Source organism: Prunus avium, chromosome 7, assembly GCF_965620075.1.
Source record: "Prunus avium chromosome 7, drPruAviu1.hap1.1, whole genome shotgun sequence".
In the NCBI taxonomy this organism is placed as follows: Eukaryota; Viridiplantae; Streptophyta; class Magnoliopsida; order Rosales; family Rosaceae; genus Prunus; species Prunus avium.
Window position 1 is genome coordinate 19,896,096 of NC_142290.1, and position 16,568 is coordinate 19,912,663.

General features: G+C 48.4%; 1 protein-coding gene across 1 annotated transcript; it reads right to left on the reverse strand.

The window, feature by feature from the left end:
• Positions 1-5,391: 5,391 nt before the first annotated feature.
• LOC110762440 (uncharacterized) lies at positions 5,392-5,943 on the reverse strand. The gene has a single exon (XM_021965077.1). The coding sequence runs from the start codon at positions 5,941-5,943 to the stop codon at positions 5,392-5,394; it is 552 nt and encodes a 183-aa protein (XP_021820769.1).
• Between the last annotated feature and the right edge of the window lie 10,625 nt (positions 5,944-16,568).

Below are 16,568 nucleotides of genomic sequence, written 5' to 3' on the forward strand. Positions count from 1 at the left end.
CAAATCTACTCAAGACACCAAGTGTCTTCCCCTCTTACTTTCTTCAAGACACGATGAAAAAAAATATTATCAAAATAATACCCCTTCTTGTCTTTGCTCTGGCAAACCAATGAAATAGTGTGGGGAAATAATGAAAAACCTCCTCTGTTTACAAGCAGAATAGTCACGCATTGGCTACAAAAAGCAGCCAACAATATTAAGAATAAAAGCTACAATTGCCTCAGCTTGCCTCACCTTCACTATGCAAGGGCTGCTCCAACCAACAATTCCTCAAGACACCCATCGTGTCTTCATCTACCTTCTCTCATAGCCCAATCTCTCGCGAGTCAATGGAACAATTACTACTGCTGATGACTAGGTCCCGTCGCTGCCGACCAAACCCACTTAACCTTGGGACACAGGGCAGCTAAGTTTGGTGCACCCATGCCTCTTCTCTCTCAAAGAGACTAAGAAACTCTCCCTCTACTCAGACAAAAGGGCAACATGTGAAAGGAGAAAGGAAAAATAGCTCGGCTCGACACCTGCCTGCCTTTCTCTCATGGGGTGCCCCATCTCTCTTGCCTAGAAATCAGCTAGTAGCACTCTATATCTTGATGCTGCCAGGACATGTGCACTTTGCTCCTATCTCAGCCAGAAATCAAATAAAGAGAGTAGGTGCTATTCAGTGAAGTTCCGTGGGATTGGTCAAACCACCTTCATGTTACATTATCCATTATGGTCGGCATGGCACTCTCTCCACCTTGTCCCACCATGGTCAAAGAGAGAAGGAATATTAGCTTGATATGTGAGCTTGGCTCGACCTCAACATTTCCACCTTATCCCACCATGACCAAAGAGAGACAAGGAAAATTATATCACCACACGTGTGCTCAGCTAGGTGCGAATGATGACTATTTCAATGCCGCAAATCATCAACGTCGCATGCGGAGCCGAGCAACTTGCATGGCAAAGCTCCACATCGCATGCGGAGTCGAGCAACTTGCATGGCCACCCACCACGTTGAACGACCGACCCGAGCACCTCACATACTCGATCTCCACGTTGTGGCCTATCAAATCATGTCGCATGGATGACCCAAGCACTTTGTATATATGGTCATCCACCACCTTGCCACCTTGCATGGCCAACCACTACGTTGCATGACCAACCACATTGTGTTGGCTTCGCAAATCTCGCGGCCTGGTGCTCCAGGCCGAGGGGATCTGCGTCAACACGGATCATCCTCCTTTGGTGCTGTGTGGTTGTGCCTGGGTGTACCAGCACGGTTTACTGTGCGGTTGAGGATGAGTTGATTGGGTGAATAGATGAGGAGTGCGCCTGTTTAACTTCTAATTTGAGCGACTGTGGCCGAGAGAGGAACTGATCTCGGCCGTCAGGTTCATGGCCTGAGCTACAAGGCCGTTAATGGTGATGTTGATGGTGGTTTTTAGGTGCTGCTCCAGCGCGGCGCTGGGTGGCGACGGTCGTATGATATGTGAAATGAACGGAAGGATGACAAAGATGGTGCTCCGGCACCTTGAAAATCAAAGGTCGTATGATATATTGATGAATGGATTTTCTTACAAACTGCCACTACTCCTAAGAAAGCTAGTAAAAGTATTGAAAGTACATTACAAGAAGCTAAATGACAGGAAGTAAATGAAAGGAAAATATAATCTGCTCCGTGGGAGGCTTGTGTTTTGGTGTTGAACCCTTCAAATGTAGTTGGAGCCTGGTATTTATAAGGAGGGTCCTGAAAAGACAATGAGGCTGAAAATCTGCATGGTGAGGTTGATCAGAGCTAGTGGGTAGTCGAATCGACATTTGGGAATGTGAAGCATGGTGGTGTGACCCCCAGAAATCCCGGCCGCCGCCCTGATCGTGGGTTCTGCGCCTTCGGGCTGGGCCTTGGAGGTCCGACGGTTGGTGACTTAATCTCACAAGTAAGATTTTCGCACCTAATCACCCTGATTTTACTCACCACACCCTGACTTCAATCACGTCCCCTCTTTTTTGGCTCATTAAATGCTCATACGTGGACCATGGGCCTTCTGCTGTGGTCAGAGGCGTTACCTCATTAAATGAAGCGTGGGGCCTTGACGCCACGTGGCGACGCTGCTTGATTTCTTGTCTTGGCCATGCTTTGGAGAAGTTATCACTCCCTTCGTCCTCAGCCGATAATACCGAGGCCGCGAGGGTCTTGCCTTCACAGCTCATCTTTATTTTACAAAAGAAAACGAACAATTTACTGCCACGTTTGGCATGTGGGCAGTTGCTAGGGCTGAGAGGAAGTCCATTCGGTCAGTTTTTACGGCCGAGATTTATTAGGCACAAACATTAACCCCACATTCCTGGATTCTTCAGTCACGGCATGGATAAAGGCCGAATAAATTCCAGGGGATGGACCCTTTGCATTCCTTTGAGGTGACTAACAGTTGGTGCCTTAAATGCGCGAGTCAGTCGGCGCCTTTAATACACAAGCACGTAGTTTAGGCTATCATTGCCTTGATTCGCGCGAGCCGTCGCTTCGTCTCATCAACTGAAACGACGGCCTCTAGGTTTTTGACATGTCATCACGCACTCGAGCATGCTGTCAGGCTGTTACGTCTCGAGAGAGAGCCACGCCGTTTTGCTTTGAATTCGAGCACCAATATAAAAACCCAGCCTTCTTTGTTCTTTCTTACGCTTTCAGAATTTTCAGACGCCCAAACTCTACCAAAACTCCCTCTCAACTCTCCAACCTTCTCAAACTCCAAATTTCAAAACTCCTCTCTTTCTGCTCAGTGGTTCTTCGTTTGTAAGCAACGATTCCACTTCTATTCCTCAGAAAGTTCATGAACTTTTTAAACCTCTTTCTGGGTTTTCGGCTCTCCGGTGTTCCTCGTGTTCATCGTTCTCCCTTCAAACTTTTCTTCAAAACATTTGACTTTAATTCGTTTCAATGGCATCTAGCACCTTTTTATCCGTTGAAGCTCGGTTCCAAATCTTCCAAACTGGGTTCGAAGACATCTGCCGAGAGATCCAAGGCTCGGTTCTACCCAACATCATCATGCCCTGGACTGACGACGACGGCACCGCCACCGATTCCAGTGTCCTTGGCCCTTCTCTGGAGGGTGGCATGCCAGAGAGGTTGGCAGTTCACCTAAAAGAAAACTTGGTGGACCTCTCGGCCTTTAACAAGGGGGACTATCAAGATTGGAATGTCGTTCGGCCGCAGTCACAATGGCCGACCTCAACCCCAGACTGGGAGAAATGGCTGCCGAGGATGGAACACTTCTTCGGCCAACAGTGGAAAGATCAAGGCATCTATCACTTGATAAAACTGTTTGATCGGCCACTTGTCATGGACCGGTCACTTTTGGCCGCAGCCCTAAGTTTCTGGTCTTCGGCCACGAATACCATGAACCTTCGGTTTGGCATGATGACGCCGACCGTGCTCGACATGGCCGCTCTCTTCGGCCTTTCCCCCCTTGGCGTGGAGGTGAACGCAGGGCTGGTCACGCCCGATGCCGAGGGGAGCTTTAAGGTCGCATGGCCTACGGTTGCTAAGCTCGCTGGGAGCAAGGCGAAGAATATGCTCAATTACTTCAGCTTCTAAAATAACTTTGGCGTGGACGATAGCGCCGAAGACAACTGTTGGCTGCGCAAATCTCACGGCCTGGAGCTCCGGGCCGAGGGGATGTGCGTTAACACGTGGCTTCCTTCTTTTGGATGCGGTGCGGTTGTGCGCGGGCGTGCCAGCACGGTCTACCGTGCGTCGAGATGGTGATGTGGATGAAAATGGTTAAGTGGTGCGCCTGTTTGGGTTCGACTCCTAATCAAACGATTGTGGCCGAGAGAGGAACTGATCTCGGCCGTCAGGTTCACGGCCTGAGCTACAAGGCCGTTTAATGGTCGTGTTGATGGTGGATTTTGGGCGTTGCTCAGGGAGCGACGGTCGTATGATATATGGGATGAATGAAAGAGTAACAGAGATGATGCTCCGGCGCCTTGAAAATCAAGGGTCGTATGATATATTGATGAACGGATTTTCCTTACAAACTAACACTACTCCTAGGAAAGCAAGTAAAGATATTGAAAGTGCATTACAGGAAAATATAATTTGCTCCGTGGGAGGCTTTGGTTTGGTGTTTGAACCCTTTGAATGTAGCTCGAACTTGGTATTTATAGGAGGAGCGCTTGGAGGAGTAATCGAGGCTGAAAATCTGCATGGTGGAGCCTGATCAAAGCAAGTGGGTAGTCCAATCGACATTTGGGATCGTGAAGCATGGTGGTGTGACCCCATGAATCTTGGTAAATCTCGGCCGCCGCCCTGATCGTGGGTTCTGCGCTTCTGGCCGTGGGGATGCATTTAATGCCCTTGTTTGGTGGTTGGTGATCTGACCTCAATTTGTAAGAATGTTTGTACGTATGTTGGCGCCTAACCACTTTGATTTCTGTCACCAAATCCTGACTTGAGTCACTTCCCTTCTTCCCTCGTGCATTAAATGCCCTTTTGCGGCTAGTGGGTTTGCTAGTCAGAGGCGTTACTTCATTAAATGAAGCGTGGGACCCTGCTGCCATGTGACGATTTTGACTCTTAATATCTTCGGCCGTGTCCCCTTCGTCCCTCGGCCTCGGCCTCGGCCTGTCGATACCGTGTTTTTAAGGCCGAGATGACCATGCCTTCGCAACTTTTCCTTTGTTTTGAGGAAGACAAAAGTGCTGCATTTTGGATTTCGAACAGGTGCTGAGGCCGAGGGGGAAGACCCCTTTGATCAGTGTACGACCGTGATTTATTAGGTACAAACAACAACGCCATCGCCCCCCTCGGCGAGGAGATGATCAGCCGGTACGCCGAGGTCGGGATGAGGAGACCGAAGGGTGCTTGCTTGAGCAGGAACTGGCGGCAATAAAAGAACAAGCCCAACCTGCTATGGCTTATCTGAAGGAAAATGACCTTATCGTTCAGAGAGAAAACGAAGAGCTCGTGCAGGTTGAGACCCAAATTGCCGAGCTTCAGGCCCATCGGGAACTCATCCTCGAGCGCCGAGACCGTGCGGTTGCGGCCGGCACCCAGCTGAAGTCTTCGGCCAAGCAGCTCCTCAAGGTGGCGGCCGAGAAGAAAAAGGCACTGGCCGAGAGAAAGCTGATCAGGGCGAGGTGGCTTGCAGACATGGACAGCGGGGACATTGCCTGGAGGAGGATCACCTGCCTAATCTGGGGGATGTTCAGCGAGGGGATCTAGGCGGTTGTGCATAGACTTAGGGTAGATAACATGTAATATTTTTACTCGGCCATAATTGGCAGTTCCTTGTAAATATGAACCTTATTTGGATTTAAATGAAGTACAAACTTTTCCTTTCGTATGATTGACTGCACGTTTTTAGTTTTATCAAATTGCTGTCCAGTCCCTTCGTTTTCTGTGACCTTTCATTCCTCCATCTTGGTCGTTTCCCATGACGATGGGGTATACTTTTCCAAGTATTGACCATTAATTGGCAAGTTATGACACTCTTCGTCCTTATCCTTCAACTGAAACGCGCCCCGGCCAAGAATTCGTTCAATAATAAACGACCCCTCCCAATTCGGCGAAAACTTGCCGAACCGCGGATCTTTAGTCCCAATAGGAAGTACGGCGCTCCAAACTAGGTCGCCTTTGGCAAAAGTCTTTTGCTTGACCCTTTTGTTGTACGCCCTTGCCGCGATTTGCTTTTGAGCTTGCATCTGATTGTAAGCATCAAGTCTCAACTGCTCTAAATCTTCTAACTCCTGGGCCATGGCTTGCGCGTAGTCCTTCTTATCTTGCCTAGGTCGCTCGGTAACTCGGAGAGATCGAACCTTTAACTCCATTGGAATAATAGTGTCATGGCCGTAGATCAAGGCATAAGGAGACGTGCCAGTAGCCGAGCGCTTTGAGGTTCGGTAAGCCCAAAGAGTTTCAGGAAGTAAGTCATGCCAAGCCCTAGGTCTTTCTTCAATCATCTTTTCAAGGATGCCCTCACCTTATTGCTTGCCTCAGCCTGTCCGTTGGACTGTTGGTAATAAGGCGTCGAATGGACCAATTTGATTCCCATTTTCTCGGCGTACTCTTGGGTTTCCACGGAAGCGAAAATCGGGCCGTCATCGGCCGTGACCGATAGGACTTCACCTCGACCCACTTAGTAAAATAGTCGGTTGCCACCAGAATCCATGCGTGCTGGTTGGACACAGCCGGGTGGATTTTGCCGATGATGTCCACGGCCCACCCTCTGAACGGCCATGGTTTGGTAACCGGGTGGAGGGCTTCGGCCGGTAACCTTTGTATGGGGCCGTAGATTTGACACTTGATACACCCTCTTGCGTACTCTATGCAATCCTTTAGAATGGTCGGCCAATAGTAGCTATGCCTTCGAACCAACCATCTTGATACCGGACTGATGTGCGCCGCAGATCCCTTCATGGGACTCAGTCATAATTACCCGGATGTCTTCGGCGCTGGGACATAGGAGTAATAGGTCGTCTGACCCCTTTCGGTACAGCTCGTTTTGGTAAATCAAATAACACCAAGCCCGAAAGCACGTAGTCTTTTCATGGTTGCCGGAGGGGTCATGCAGATACTTGACTATAGGGTAGGGCCAATCTGCTTCGGCCGTGTTAACTTCGTTGGTGATTTCGGCCGAAGACACTTGCGTCGTCATTCCTCGTTCTGCCAAAGCCAGCAGGGTGCGCCTCTCAATTCTGATCATGCGGTCGTGTTCGCCGTCCAGAATGTTTACCCCTGACGCAACCTGGGCCATTTTGTTGGCCTCGTGGTTTTCGGCATGCGGTGTTAAGATGAAGAGAAACTGAAGAACAAAGTAAAGAAACTATAGAAGCAGAGAGAATTTCAGAGAAGGAATTGTAGGTTTCTGTATTTCGTTAAGCTCTAACTGAGCACATTACAATCTTTATATCAGCCTAACTACAGTCTTAGCTGGCTACTCACTTTGCTAACAACTCTAACCACATTCTAACAACTTACTCATTGATCTGTTGACACTTGGCAATACCATCATCATTGATATTCTTACATCCCCCCACAATCTCATGCTTGGAGGAGCCAAGCATAAGATTGGAACAGTGATGTGGTAAAAGAGAGGCAATGAGGCCGTTCGTAAGAATATTGTCAAACTGTTCGGCAGAGAAAACATGCTGCAGACGCAAGCATGGCTGAGTAACAAACTGCATTGAAGAACTATGGTACATAAAGAATAGGAGCAAGCAATATCCGAAATACGGAAAACCAGAGTGTACAAACAAGATATAGAGTTTCTGTAAAACCAGGAGGTTGAGCCATGTGTTTGAGTTTCCACTGAAAACCACCAGCCAATGCCAAAATGAAACTGACAATGGTTGAAGGAACTACTAGCAGGACCGTGGCATTGTAATCAATATCACTGGCTAGCACACAGTTTTGTATATCTGGAACTACGTTGAGATCAAAATGTGAAATGCGAGGAAAGGGTAATTTTGGCGTCACCAAAGGAATGTCCCCAGCAAACTTGTCATTTCCAGATATAACAGTCTTGCCAGTTTCACCCTCATCATGAGAACTAGAGGCCTTGCCATCATGTAAGGTCGTTGCCTGAAAGAATGGAATGGAATCAGCACCATATGCATGGCCCACAAAAGGGCCTACTATAGAGCGTGTGGCTATCTGAGGCAGCACAACATCTGCAGGAGCAATTATTTCATCTGAAAGTTGGAGTTTAGAAATTGGAAAACCAATTGGAGACACAGTGGCTTCCTCTTCAGCAAATGCATCAATACTAAAGACTGTCTTGATTGGTAAAGGGAAACAGTTGATGCAGAGGTAGTAGACAAAAACTCTTGATGACCTATCAACTGTGGGACTGTAGCATGACAAGATCTTGATTCCTGGGGATAATAGGAAGCAGCTCTACCTGGACTGTGATATGTCGAACCTCTATAGCAAGCACGACCAGAATGAACAAGCATTATTTCTTCTTGTTCATTAGCAAGCATTATTTCTTTAGCAAGCAATTGACATTGAAACTCCTTGAATGAGAGTATACTTTCTCGGCATCGCATAACACACCTAAAAGTGTTGTATTCTGCAGGTAAACCATTGAGAGCCAAGATGATAATGTCTTCATCAGCAAAGTGCACGCCAACACAAGATAGTTGATCTCTTGCATCCTTAATATGATTAAGATATTGAGCTATAGAATCCGAACCTTTCTTCATATTGTAGAGACAAGTCTTCAGAAGAAAAATACTAGTTTTGGTAATAATAGCAAACCTTTCTTTCAAAGTTAACCACATCTCCCTAGCATTAGTACTACCAATTACACAAGAAATAGTATAGGCAGACAAAGTAGTAGAGAATAATAGCATCAAAGCTTTGTCATGTAACTGCCAGACCTTATATGCGTCAATTTCCTCAGAATTAGAACCAACAACAAACTGAGGTGGACATGGATGGGAACCAGTCACAAAACCAAGTATGCCATGACATTCCAGCATCAAGTTCATTTGGAAGTGCCATTGCAAGTAATTAGTATCATCCAATTTGACATGGACATTAGAAACCATAGGAATCAGAGAAGCAATAGAAGAGTGAGGAATCACTAACTGAGAGGCAGTCACCATATTTGGACCAAGAAAGGAATCTTTACTCACACCAACCAATAACTGAGATGCAATCCAAGAAAACCCAGAAGAGTAGATTAAAGAGGATAACCTGAGGAATTACAGTCGTGGGCTAGAAATGATCGTTCTTGAACCATAATTGCAAGGAATGCAACTCAAATGGCAGAGGAAGCAGAAAAACAGATGAATGTAAGGTTCCCAATCGAATTTCACCATCGTGCCTTACTTCTGAGTAAGAGTTCAATTGTAATTGTGCTAGATTTCAAGATCTGAGCACAAATAAGGAGCACAAGTTGAAGAGAGCAAGAAGAATAATTAAAAAGGTCAATTTGGAGAAAATCAAGACTAGGATTTCATTGGAGCAATTTAGCAAATAGCTGATAGGCAAAACTATTCTTTAAACTTGCTAGAAAGAATAAAATTCAAGAAAGAGGAGTACAAGAGAAATTCATGAAGAAACAGAGGTAATGAGAGAGGTAGAAATAGTACGAATGAAAGAGGTAATCGGAGATTGGAGAATCAAAAGTTGGGGAGCATTCACCATTGTCACAATTGAGCAAGAAAAAATCAAGATTGGAAAGAAGAAAGAACTGTGAGACAATTGATCGAACAGACAAAGGGCACTGTTTGTAGAAACTAGAAATCAGATTCAGAAAAGAAAGAAAGAGGCGGAAGCAAAAGAACTCAGGATCGAATCCATGGCTCGTGATACCATGTTAAGATGAAGAGAAACTGAAGAACAAAGTAAAGAAACTATAGAAGCAGAGAGAATTTCAGAGAAGGAATTGTAGGTTTCTGTATTTCGTTAAGCTCTAACTGAGCACATTACAATCTTTATATCAGCCTAACTACAGTCTTAGCTGGTTCCTCACTTTGCTAACAACTCTAACCACATTCTAACAACTTACTCATTGATCTGTTGACACTTGGCAATACCATCATCATTGATATTCTTACATGCGGCACGTGGATGAAAGAGATTCTAGAAAACTCGTCGGCCTTGTTGAGGGCCAGCACGTAATATGTGGTCAGATTCTCGCTCGTGCATTGATATTCCCCAGTCAGTTGGTTGATCACCAGCTGAGAGTCGCTGTAAACCAAAACGCGAGTTGCCTTCATTTCCTTCAAAATTTCGAGGCCTATGATGAGTGCTTCATACTCAGCCTGATTATTGGTGCATTTGAAATCAAGTTGGAAAGTGAATTGCCACCTTTGTCCCTGAGGGGACTCGATCACGACTCCGGCCCCAGATGTTGCCTCGGTACTTGAGCCATCGAAGTACATGGTCCAGCAGTTCTTCTCCATGCGGGCCATGCTAATTTTGACCTCTATCTCCTCCTCCTAGCCTTGAGCTGAGTGGTGAGCCAGGAAATCGGCCAAAGCCTGACCCTTGACCGACTTCTGAGCCACATACTGGAAGGTGAATTCTGATAACGCCTTCGTCCATTTCCCAATTCAGCCGTGTATGATCGGCCTGGTGAGCATGTACTTGATGAGATCGGTTTTGGAAATGATTTGAACAACCGAAGGGAGCATGTAATGACGCAATTTGGTGGCCGCGAAATAGAGTGCTAGGCATAACTTCTCAATGGGTGAGTAATTTAGCTCAGCTACATTAAGGGTGTGGCTAAGATAGTGTACGGCTTGTTCACGCTCAGATTTGTTGTTCTGGGCTAGTAGACAGCCGATGGAGCCTTCAGAAGCCGAAATGTAGAGCCACAGGGGTTTCCCTCTTCTCGGTGGCATAAGGACTGGTGGTTGAGATAAATATCTCTTAATTTCGTCGAGGGCCGTCTGATGCTCGGCCCCCCATACGAACCGCTCCACGTCCTTTAATTTGAGCAAGGGGGTCAACGGCCGGATTTTTCCTGCCAAATTGGATATAAAACGTCTTAAGAAGTTGACCTTGCCGAGGAAGGACTGGAGCTCTTTTTTAGTTTTTGGTGGAGGTGCTGCCATAATGGCTTTGGCTTTATTTTTTTCCACCTCGATCCCTCTTTGATGGACCAAGAAACCGAGGAAGTTCCTGGCCGTGACACCAAAAGCGCATTTCTTATGGTTCATCTTCAGGCCGTGCACTCTCATTTGGTCAAATGCCTGACGGAGATGTCCCACATGGTCAGCCTTGGATAGGGACTTGACGACTACGTCGTCAACGTAGACTTCGACGGTTCGACCAATAAGGTCGTGGAAAATAAGGTTCATAGCCCGTTGGTACGTTGCGCCGGCGTTCTTCAAACCGAACGGCATGACCACCCATTCGTAGGTTCCGATAGCCCCCGGACATCTGAATTCCATCTTGTGGACATCACCTTCGGCGATAAAGATTTGGTTGTAACCAGCATGGTCATCCATGAAGGAAAGGAGCTCGTGCTTTGCGGCCCCGTCGACCAAGAAGTCGAACATAGGCATGGGGTATTCGTTTTTGGGGGTCACAAGGTTCAGATTTTTGTAGTCAGTGCAAACCCTCAAAGCCCTGGTCTTTTTCAAAACTGGTATGATGTTAGCCAACCATTCAACGTACCGAGCCGTACGGATGAAGCCGGCCTTAAGGAGCCGTTCAATTTCTTCCTTGACCTTTAGTTGAACGTCGGTCGAGAATCGCCTTGGCGGTTGTTGGAATGGTTTAAAACCTTCCTTAATCCCAAGCGAAACAATCTTTATATTCATGGAGCAGGCCGATGATCTCGGCCTTTAACTCTGAATTTAAAAGTTGGCTTACAAAAAGAGGTCGTGGTTCGGCCTCCGTTCCTACATTTATTTCTAATAAGGGGTCCTGAACTTCAGGGTAGCCATCCTCCATCTCGTCAGGCGCCATTTCCAAGTCGTCGATGGTCAAAACGTCCCCACCATCCGATTCGTGGAGGAACTCGATTAAGTTGATCAGCGAGTTAGGCCATAGGGATTCTTCCGCCCAATGCTCCAGCAGTCTTTCCAGCAAGTCGGTCACGGGCGCTGCTCCTTCTTCATTGGTGGCTTTGTTTTTCATTTAAAGGCTAGTAAAGTTGATCAACACTTCGCCCACCGAATCCTGTCGGACATTTTCAGCACCTAACTCCAAGACTTTCTGGGCCGTCGTCCTGGTTGGTCGGCCGCTCGCGTCGTGGCCGGTGAGGACGACCCATCCAACGTCGTCGTCATAAATCCATTCTTGTACAACATTGGCTTCGAACGGCCTTTCGTCGGCCGGGTGTATGGACACTTTCTGGCCGTCCCAAAAGAACAACAGCTGGAAAAAGGAGGACGGTATGCATCCGGATTGATGGATCCAGTCGCGGCCAAGCAATATGTTGTAGTCTACACTAGATTCGACTACGTAGAAGGCCGCGACTCTCTTCTGATCGGCCATGGTAATTTTCAACGGTAATACCCCAATGGTTTTTGATTTATCACCAACGAAGCTGCTCATGACCACATCACTGGGGATGAGGTCTTCCTTTGATTTGTCCAACTTTCTCATCAGAGAATAAGGGAGAATATTGACCGTCGCCCTACAGTCAACGAAGAATTTGGACATAGGTATCCCCTCCACATGAGCTGAGATGTACAACGACTTTACGTGTCGGTATTTGTTTGGCTCGTCTCTGGGTATCACCTCGTTAAAGGCCACGGCCAACAACTCCTCCTTTGTCTTCGACCTCTAATCAAGCTGCTCTTCGAACACATCATTGTTCAGGCCGCTGCTTTGTCCCCCTGGGGCTGAAAACTCGGACGGTAGCACTAAGACCATGTTGAAGCTCACTTCATCCAATCCGTGCAAGTTTCCTTTATTAGCTTTTACCTCAACCATGCAGTCGTCCTTGGTGAGGAGCCTTTCCTCGCCCGTCCCGAGAGTCCCCCCGTATTCTTCATTGAACAACTCTAATGTGGGTTCGTCTTCGGCCTCAATCCCGAGGAAGGGATCGCCGAGGCCGTCGCTCACAGGACTTGCGGTCTTAGGGATGTTGCTCGTGGAAGCTCTAATCACATAGCGGCCCGAGACCTTGGACTTCCCCTTGAGGGCTCGTCTGGCCTTAGTCAATGCATCTCTGGCCGTCAGGTACTCATCCAATCGGCTGATCCGGACCTTTTCCTCGACCATCAGTCCAAAGATAGTGTCGGCCGGGGTTACGGTAAAGTATTGGCGGAGGTATTCTGGATCGTTTTTGCTGAAAGGACCCTTGGCCTCCAATCTTCCTAAGTTAGGTTGCTAGCCCGGCATCCCTTTCGGCCTAGCCTCCCGGCTTGCTTAGTATAGGGCCTTAATGGCCGATTAAGATCCTTTGGTAATGAGGAGCCCTTCTGCCTTTGTGTTCTTAAGGGCCAGCTCCACGATTTCCCGATTCTCAGGGACCATGCCGTATAGGTCGGTAGCAGAGTGGTCTTGAATTCTATGAGGAAGGACAGACCGTTTGTCGAGAATGGGGGGTCCCTTCTGCGGTAAACATCGATGATGCCCTCGTCTGACTCGTCTGGGGCCGCAGCTTTTGGCTCTTTGGGAGTGCTTGTCGCTCCGCGGGGGTCTCTGTCTTGCCTAGGACGCCATGCCCCTGGGCCCTTAGTGGCAGGCTCCTTGGTCATAGAAGTGTTGGCTAGGAAAGACGGTTTAGGGTTTAGGGTTCAGGGTTCAGGGTTCAGGGTTTAGGGTTTAGCCATCATCTTCTTCAGGCGTTTGGAGCCTTCGACCTGGGCTGACTGCGTCCTGGCCTACTGAGCTTGCCTCTGCACCATCCTCAGTTGGGTCTTTGTCAACAGCTCGGTTCTGCCCCCAGGCCATATGTGGTACCAGCAGTCATCCTGTACGGTTGGCGGTTTGAAAGTCCTGATTTGCCTTGGGGCGACCTCGTCTCCTTGGCTATACGAGACACTGGGAATTCGTGCCCCCAAGCGATCGAATACGGCCCTGCTGACCAGTCGGTGATCGTACTGGTTGGCGAACTTCCTCGTGGCTGATCGAGAGGGCTCCGCGGCCTTCCTTTTGTTCACTTGTGGCCTGGGTTGACCGATCTCACTCTTGCATTGGTCGCAAAATACCAACTTCGGTTCAGGCCTCAAATCTTTTTCTCTCGCCGACTTTAGTGTCGATGTCGAACTTCCTGCTGTAGCCTTAATAGGCCGATGATCCTCCCTATATTCGGCCCGGAACTGGGCGTTGACCATGTTGATGACGGGTGGGGGGAACGGCTCGGTGTCAACCTTCATGGCGGCCTTCTCTAAGAACTGGAGTTTCTTTTCGTCTATCAGCTTCTGAATAACATCTCGTAGGATGATACAGTTGTTAGTGTTGTGGGACCAGGAGCTGTGGTATTTGTAGAACGTCTTCCCTCTGAGCTCCTCGGCCTTTGGAATTTTATGACCGAAAGACAATTGGACCTTCTTCTCGGTCAATAATAGATCGAAGATAGCCTCGGCCCTCGTCAAATCGAAGGTGTAGGCCTTCGTCTCTCGGGCCTCAAACTTGGCGTCGGGAATCTTCGTTCGGCTGTTGTCGGCCTTGACAAGTTCCTTGCAGATGAATGGTTTGTCTATGCTGACTTCGGCCGAGCTTACCTCAATCTCGCCATTCTTGGCCTCGTCGGGGTCGTCCTCCTTGGCGTAACCGACGATGGGGATCTTGTAATAAGTCCCCTTCGAAGCCGTCTTCTTTTGCATCTCCTCTTTCAGCAAGGAAGCGTGCCGATCTACTTTGTTGGTCAAGTCGTGCATGTCTCGGAATTCGATCCCCTGAAACTTCTTTCAGTACTCAAACTCCAGCCCTTCTTCGGCCATTTTGACGAAATCCCTCTCTGGTAGGTTAGTTCAGCACCAATTCCTGGATGTCTTGAACCGCTGCATGTAATCACGAGGTGACTCGTCTAACGCTTGGCTCATCCTTGCCAATTCGGCGACAGTTATCTCCCAGTTGGTTTGGTAGAAGTGTTCGTGGAATGTCCTCTCCATGTCAGACGAGTCCCTTATCGAATCGGTGGAAGGTTTATAAACCACGAGAATGCTGCACCGGTCAAGGAGTGAACAAACAGTCGAAGTTTCTGAGCGTCCGAGTCGGCCTCCCCGCATTGGGCCGTGAAACAGCCTATGTGTTCGATAGAAGAGGTGTGCCCTTCTCCGGAGAACAACATGAATTCCGGCAGCCGATAGTTCCGGGGCAGGGGCGTACGGTCAATCTCCGGTGGGTACGGCTTAGTATACCTTGGTGCCTCTGGCCATCTTTGAGCCAGGCCGTCCTCGATCATTCACCGAACGTCCTCGGCTCGAAGCCCCTGAGGAGGTAGGTTTGGCTGGGCTGCGAACTGGTGCAGGGCCTGATGGTCTATTTGAGCGAGGGGTTCGGCCGTGTTGACTGAGCCGAACTGTACTTGATAGGTGCCGTATATGTGTGGCCACCTGATTCTGACGGAGCAGGCCGCTTTGTAGTTGAGAAACCGCATGTGTTTCTGAACCAAACGGAAAGGTCAGTGCCTGCAATGGTGGAGCGATGGCCAGACCATTCTAATCGTATTGCGATGATGGTATGGTGGTCGTGCTGTTCGGGACGGTCTGCATTTGCATGACCAGATTATGGACCGGGCCGGGCTGCTGGATGGTGGAATATATGGGGCAATTCTGTCCTAACAGCGCGGCCGTCTGAGATTGGTCGCGCAGCGCCTCCACCGGGTAGATTGGGCCGGGACTCGCCCATGTTTGTTGGGGCTGCCCCCAGCTGCTCGTCGGTGGTTGGAAATGCTGACCATAGCTCAATGCCTGCGTTCGGTTAGTCGCGCCGAGGCTGCTACCCTCCCCGAAGGGCTCGATTCTCTTGTAGCCTTGGCCTCTTTGTCCGGCCCTGGGGGATGTCGCGAGTGATGTGATCGGCATTCTCTCTTGAAAGAACGTCCGCAGATCCAACGAGATTTTATCCATAGCAGCCATGAAGGATGTCTCTATCCTATAGGCCTGCCTAGCCATCAGATATTCCATATGAGATCGCTCTTGCATGGATTCGACCACGCAGGCCGTCGTCATTGGAATGCTGGCCGAGATGCTGACTCTCGGCTGTCATTATTGGGGAGGTCGACTCCGAAGTCTCAGAAGTCATTTCGATTCTCTTGTTCTTGAGCTTCACTTATGACCTAGTTTCCACCATAAGGTTTTGACTAAGAAGAATCCCATTGGGCGTGCCAAAAGTGTTGGCTTCGCAAATCTCGCGGCCTGGTGCTCCGAGTCGTCCTTCTTTGGTGTCGTGTGGTTGTGCGCGGGCGTGCCAGCACGATTTACCTTGCGGTTAAGGATGAGTTGATTGGGTGAATAGATGAGGAGTGCGCCTGTTTATCTTCTAATCCGAGCGACTGTGGCCGAGAGAGGAACTGATCTCGGCCGTCAGGTTCACGGCCTGAGCTACAAGGCTATTAATGGTGATGTTGATGGTGGTTTTTAGGTGGTGCTCCGGCGCACCGCTGGGTGGCGACAGTCGTTTGATATATGAAATGAACGGAATGATGACAAAGTTGGTGCTCCGATGCCTTGAAAATCAAGGGTCGTATGATATATTGATGAATGGATTTTCTTACAAACTGCCACTACTCCTAAGAAAGCTAGTAAAAGTATTGAAAGTACATTACAAGAAGCTAAATGACAAGAAGTAAATGACAGGAAAATATAATCTACTCCGTGGGAGGCTTGTGTTTTGGTGTTGAACCCTTCAAATGTAGTTGGAGCCTGGTATTTATAGGGAGGGTCCTGAAAAGACAATGAAGCTGAAAATCTGCATGGTGAGGTTGATCAGAGCTAGTGGGTAGTCGAATCGACATTTGGGAATGTGAAGCATGGTGGTGTGACCCCCAGAAATCCCGGCCGCTGCCCTGATCATGGGCTCTGCGCCTTCGGGCTGGGCCTTGGAGGAGCATTTAATGCTCTAGTCTGACGGTTGGTGACTTAATCTTACAAGTAAGATTTTCGCACCTTTACCCTTATTTTACTCACCACACCCTGACTTCAATCACGTCCCCTCTTTCTTGGCT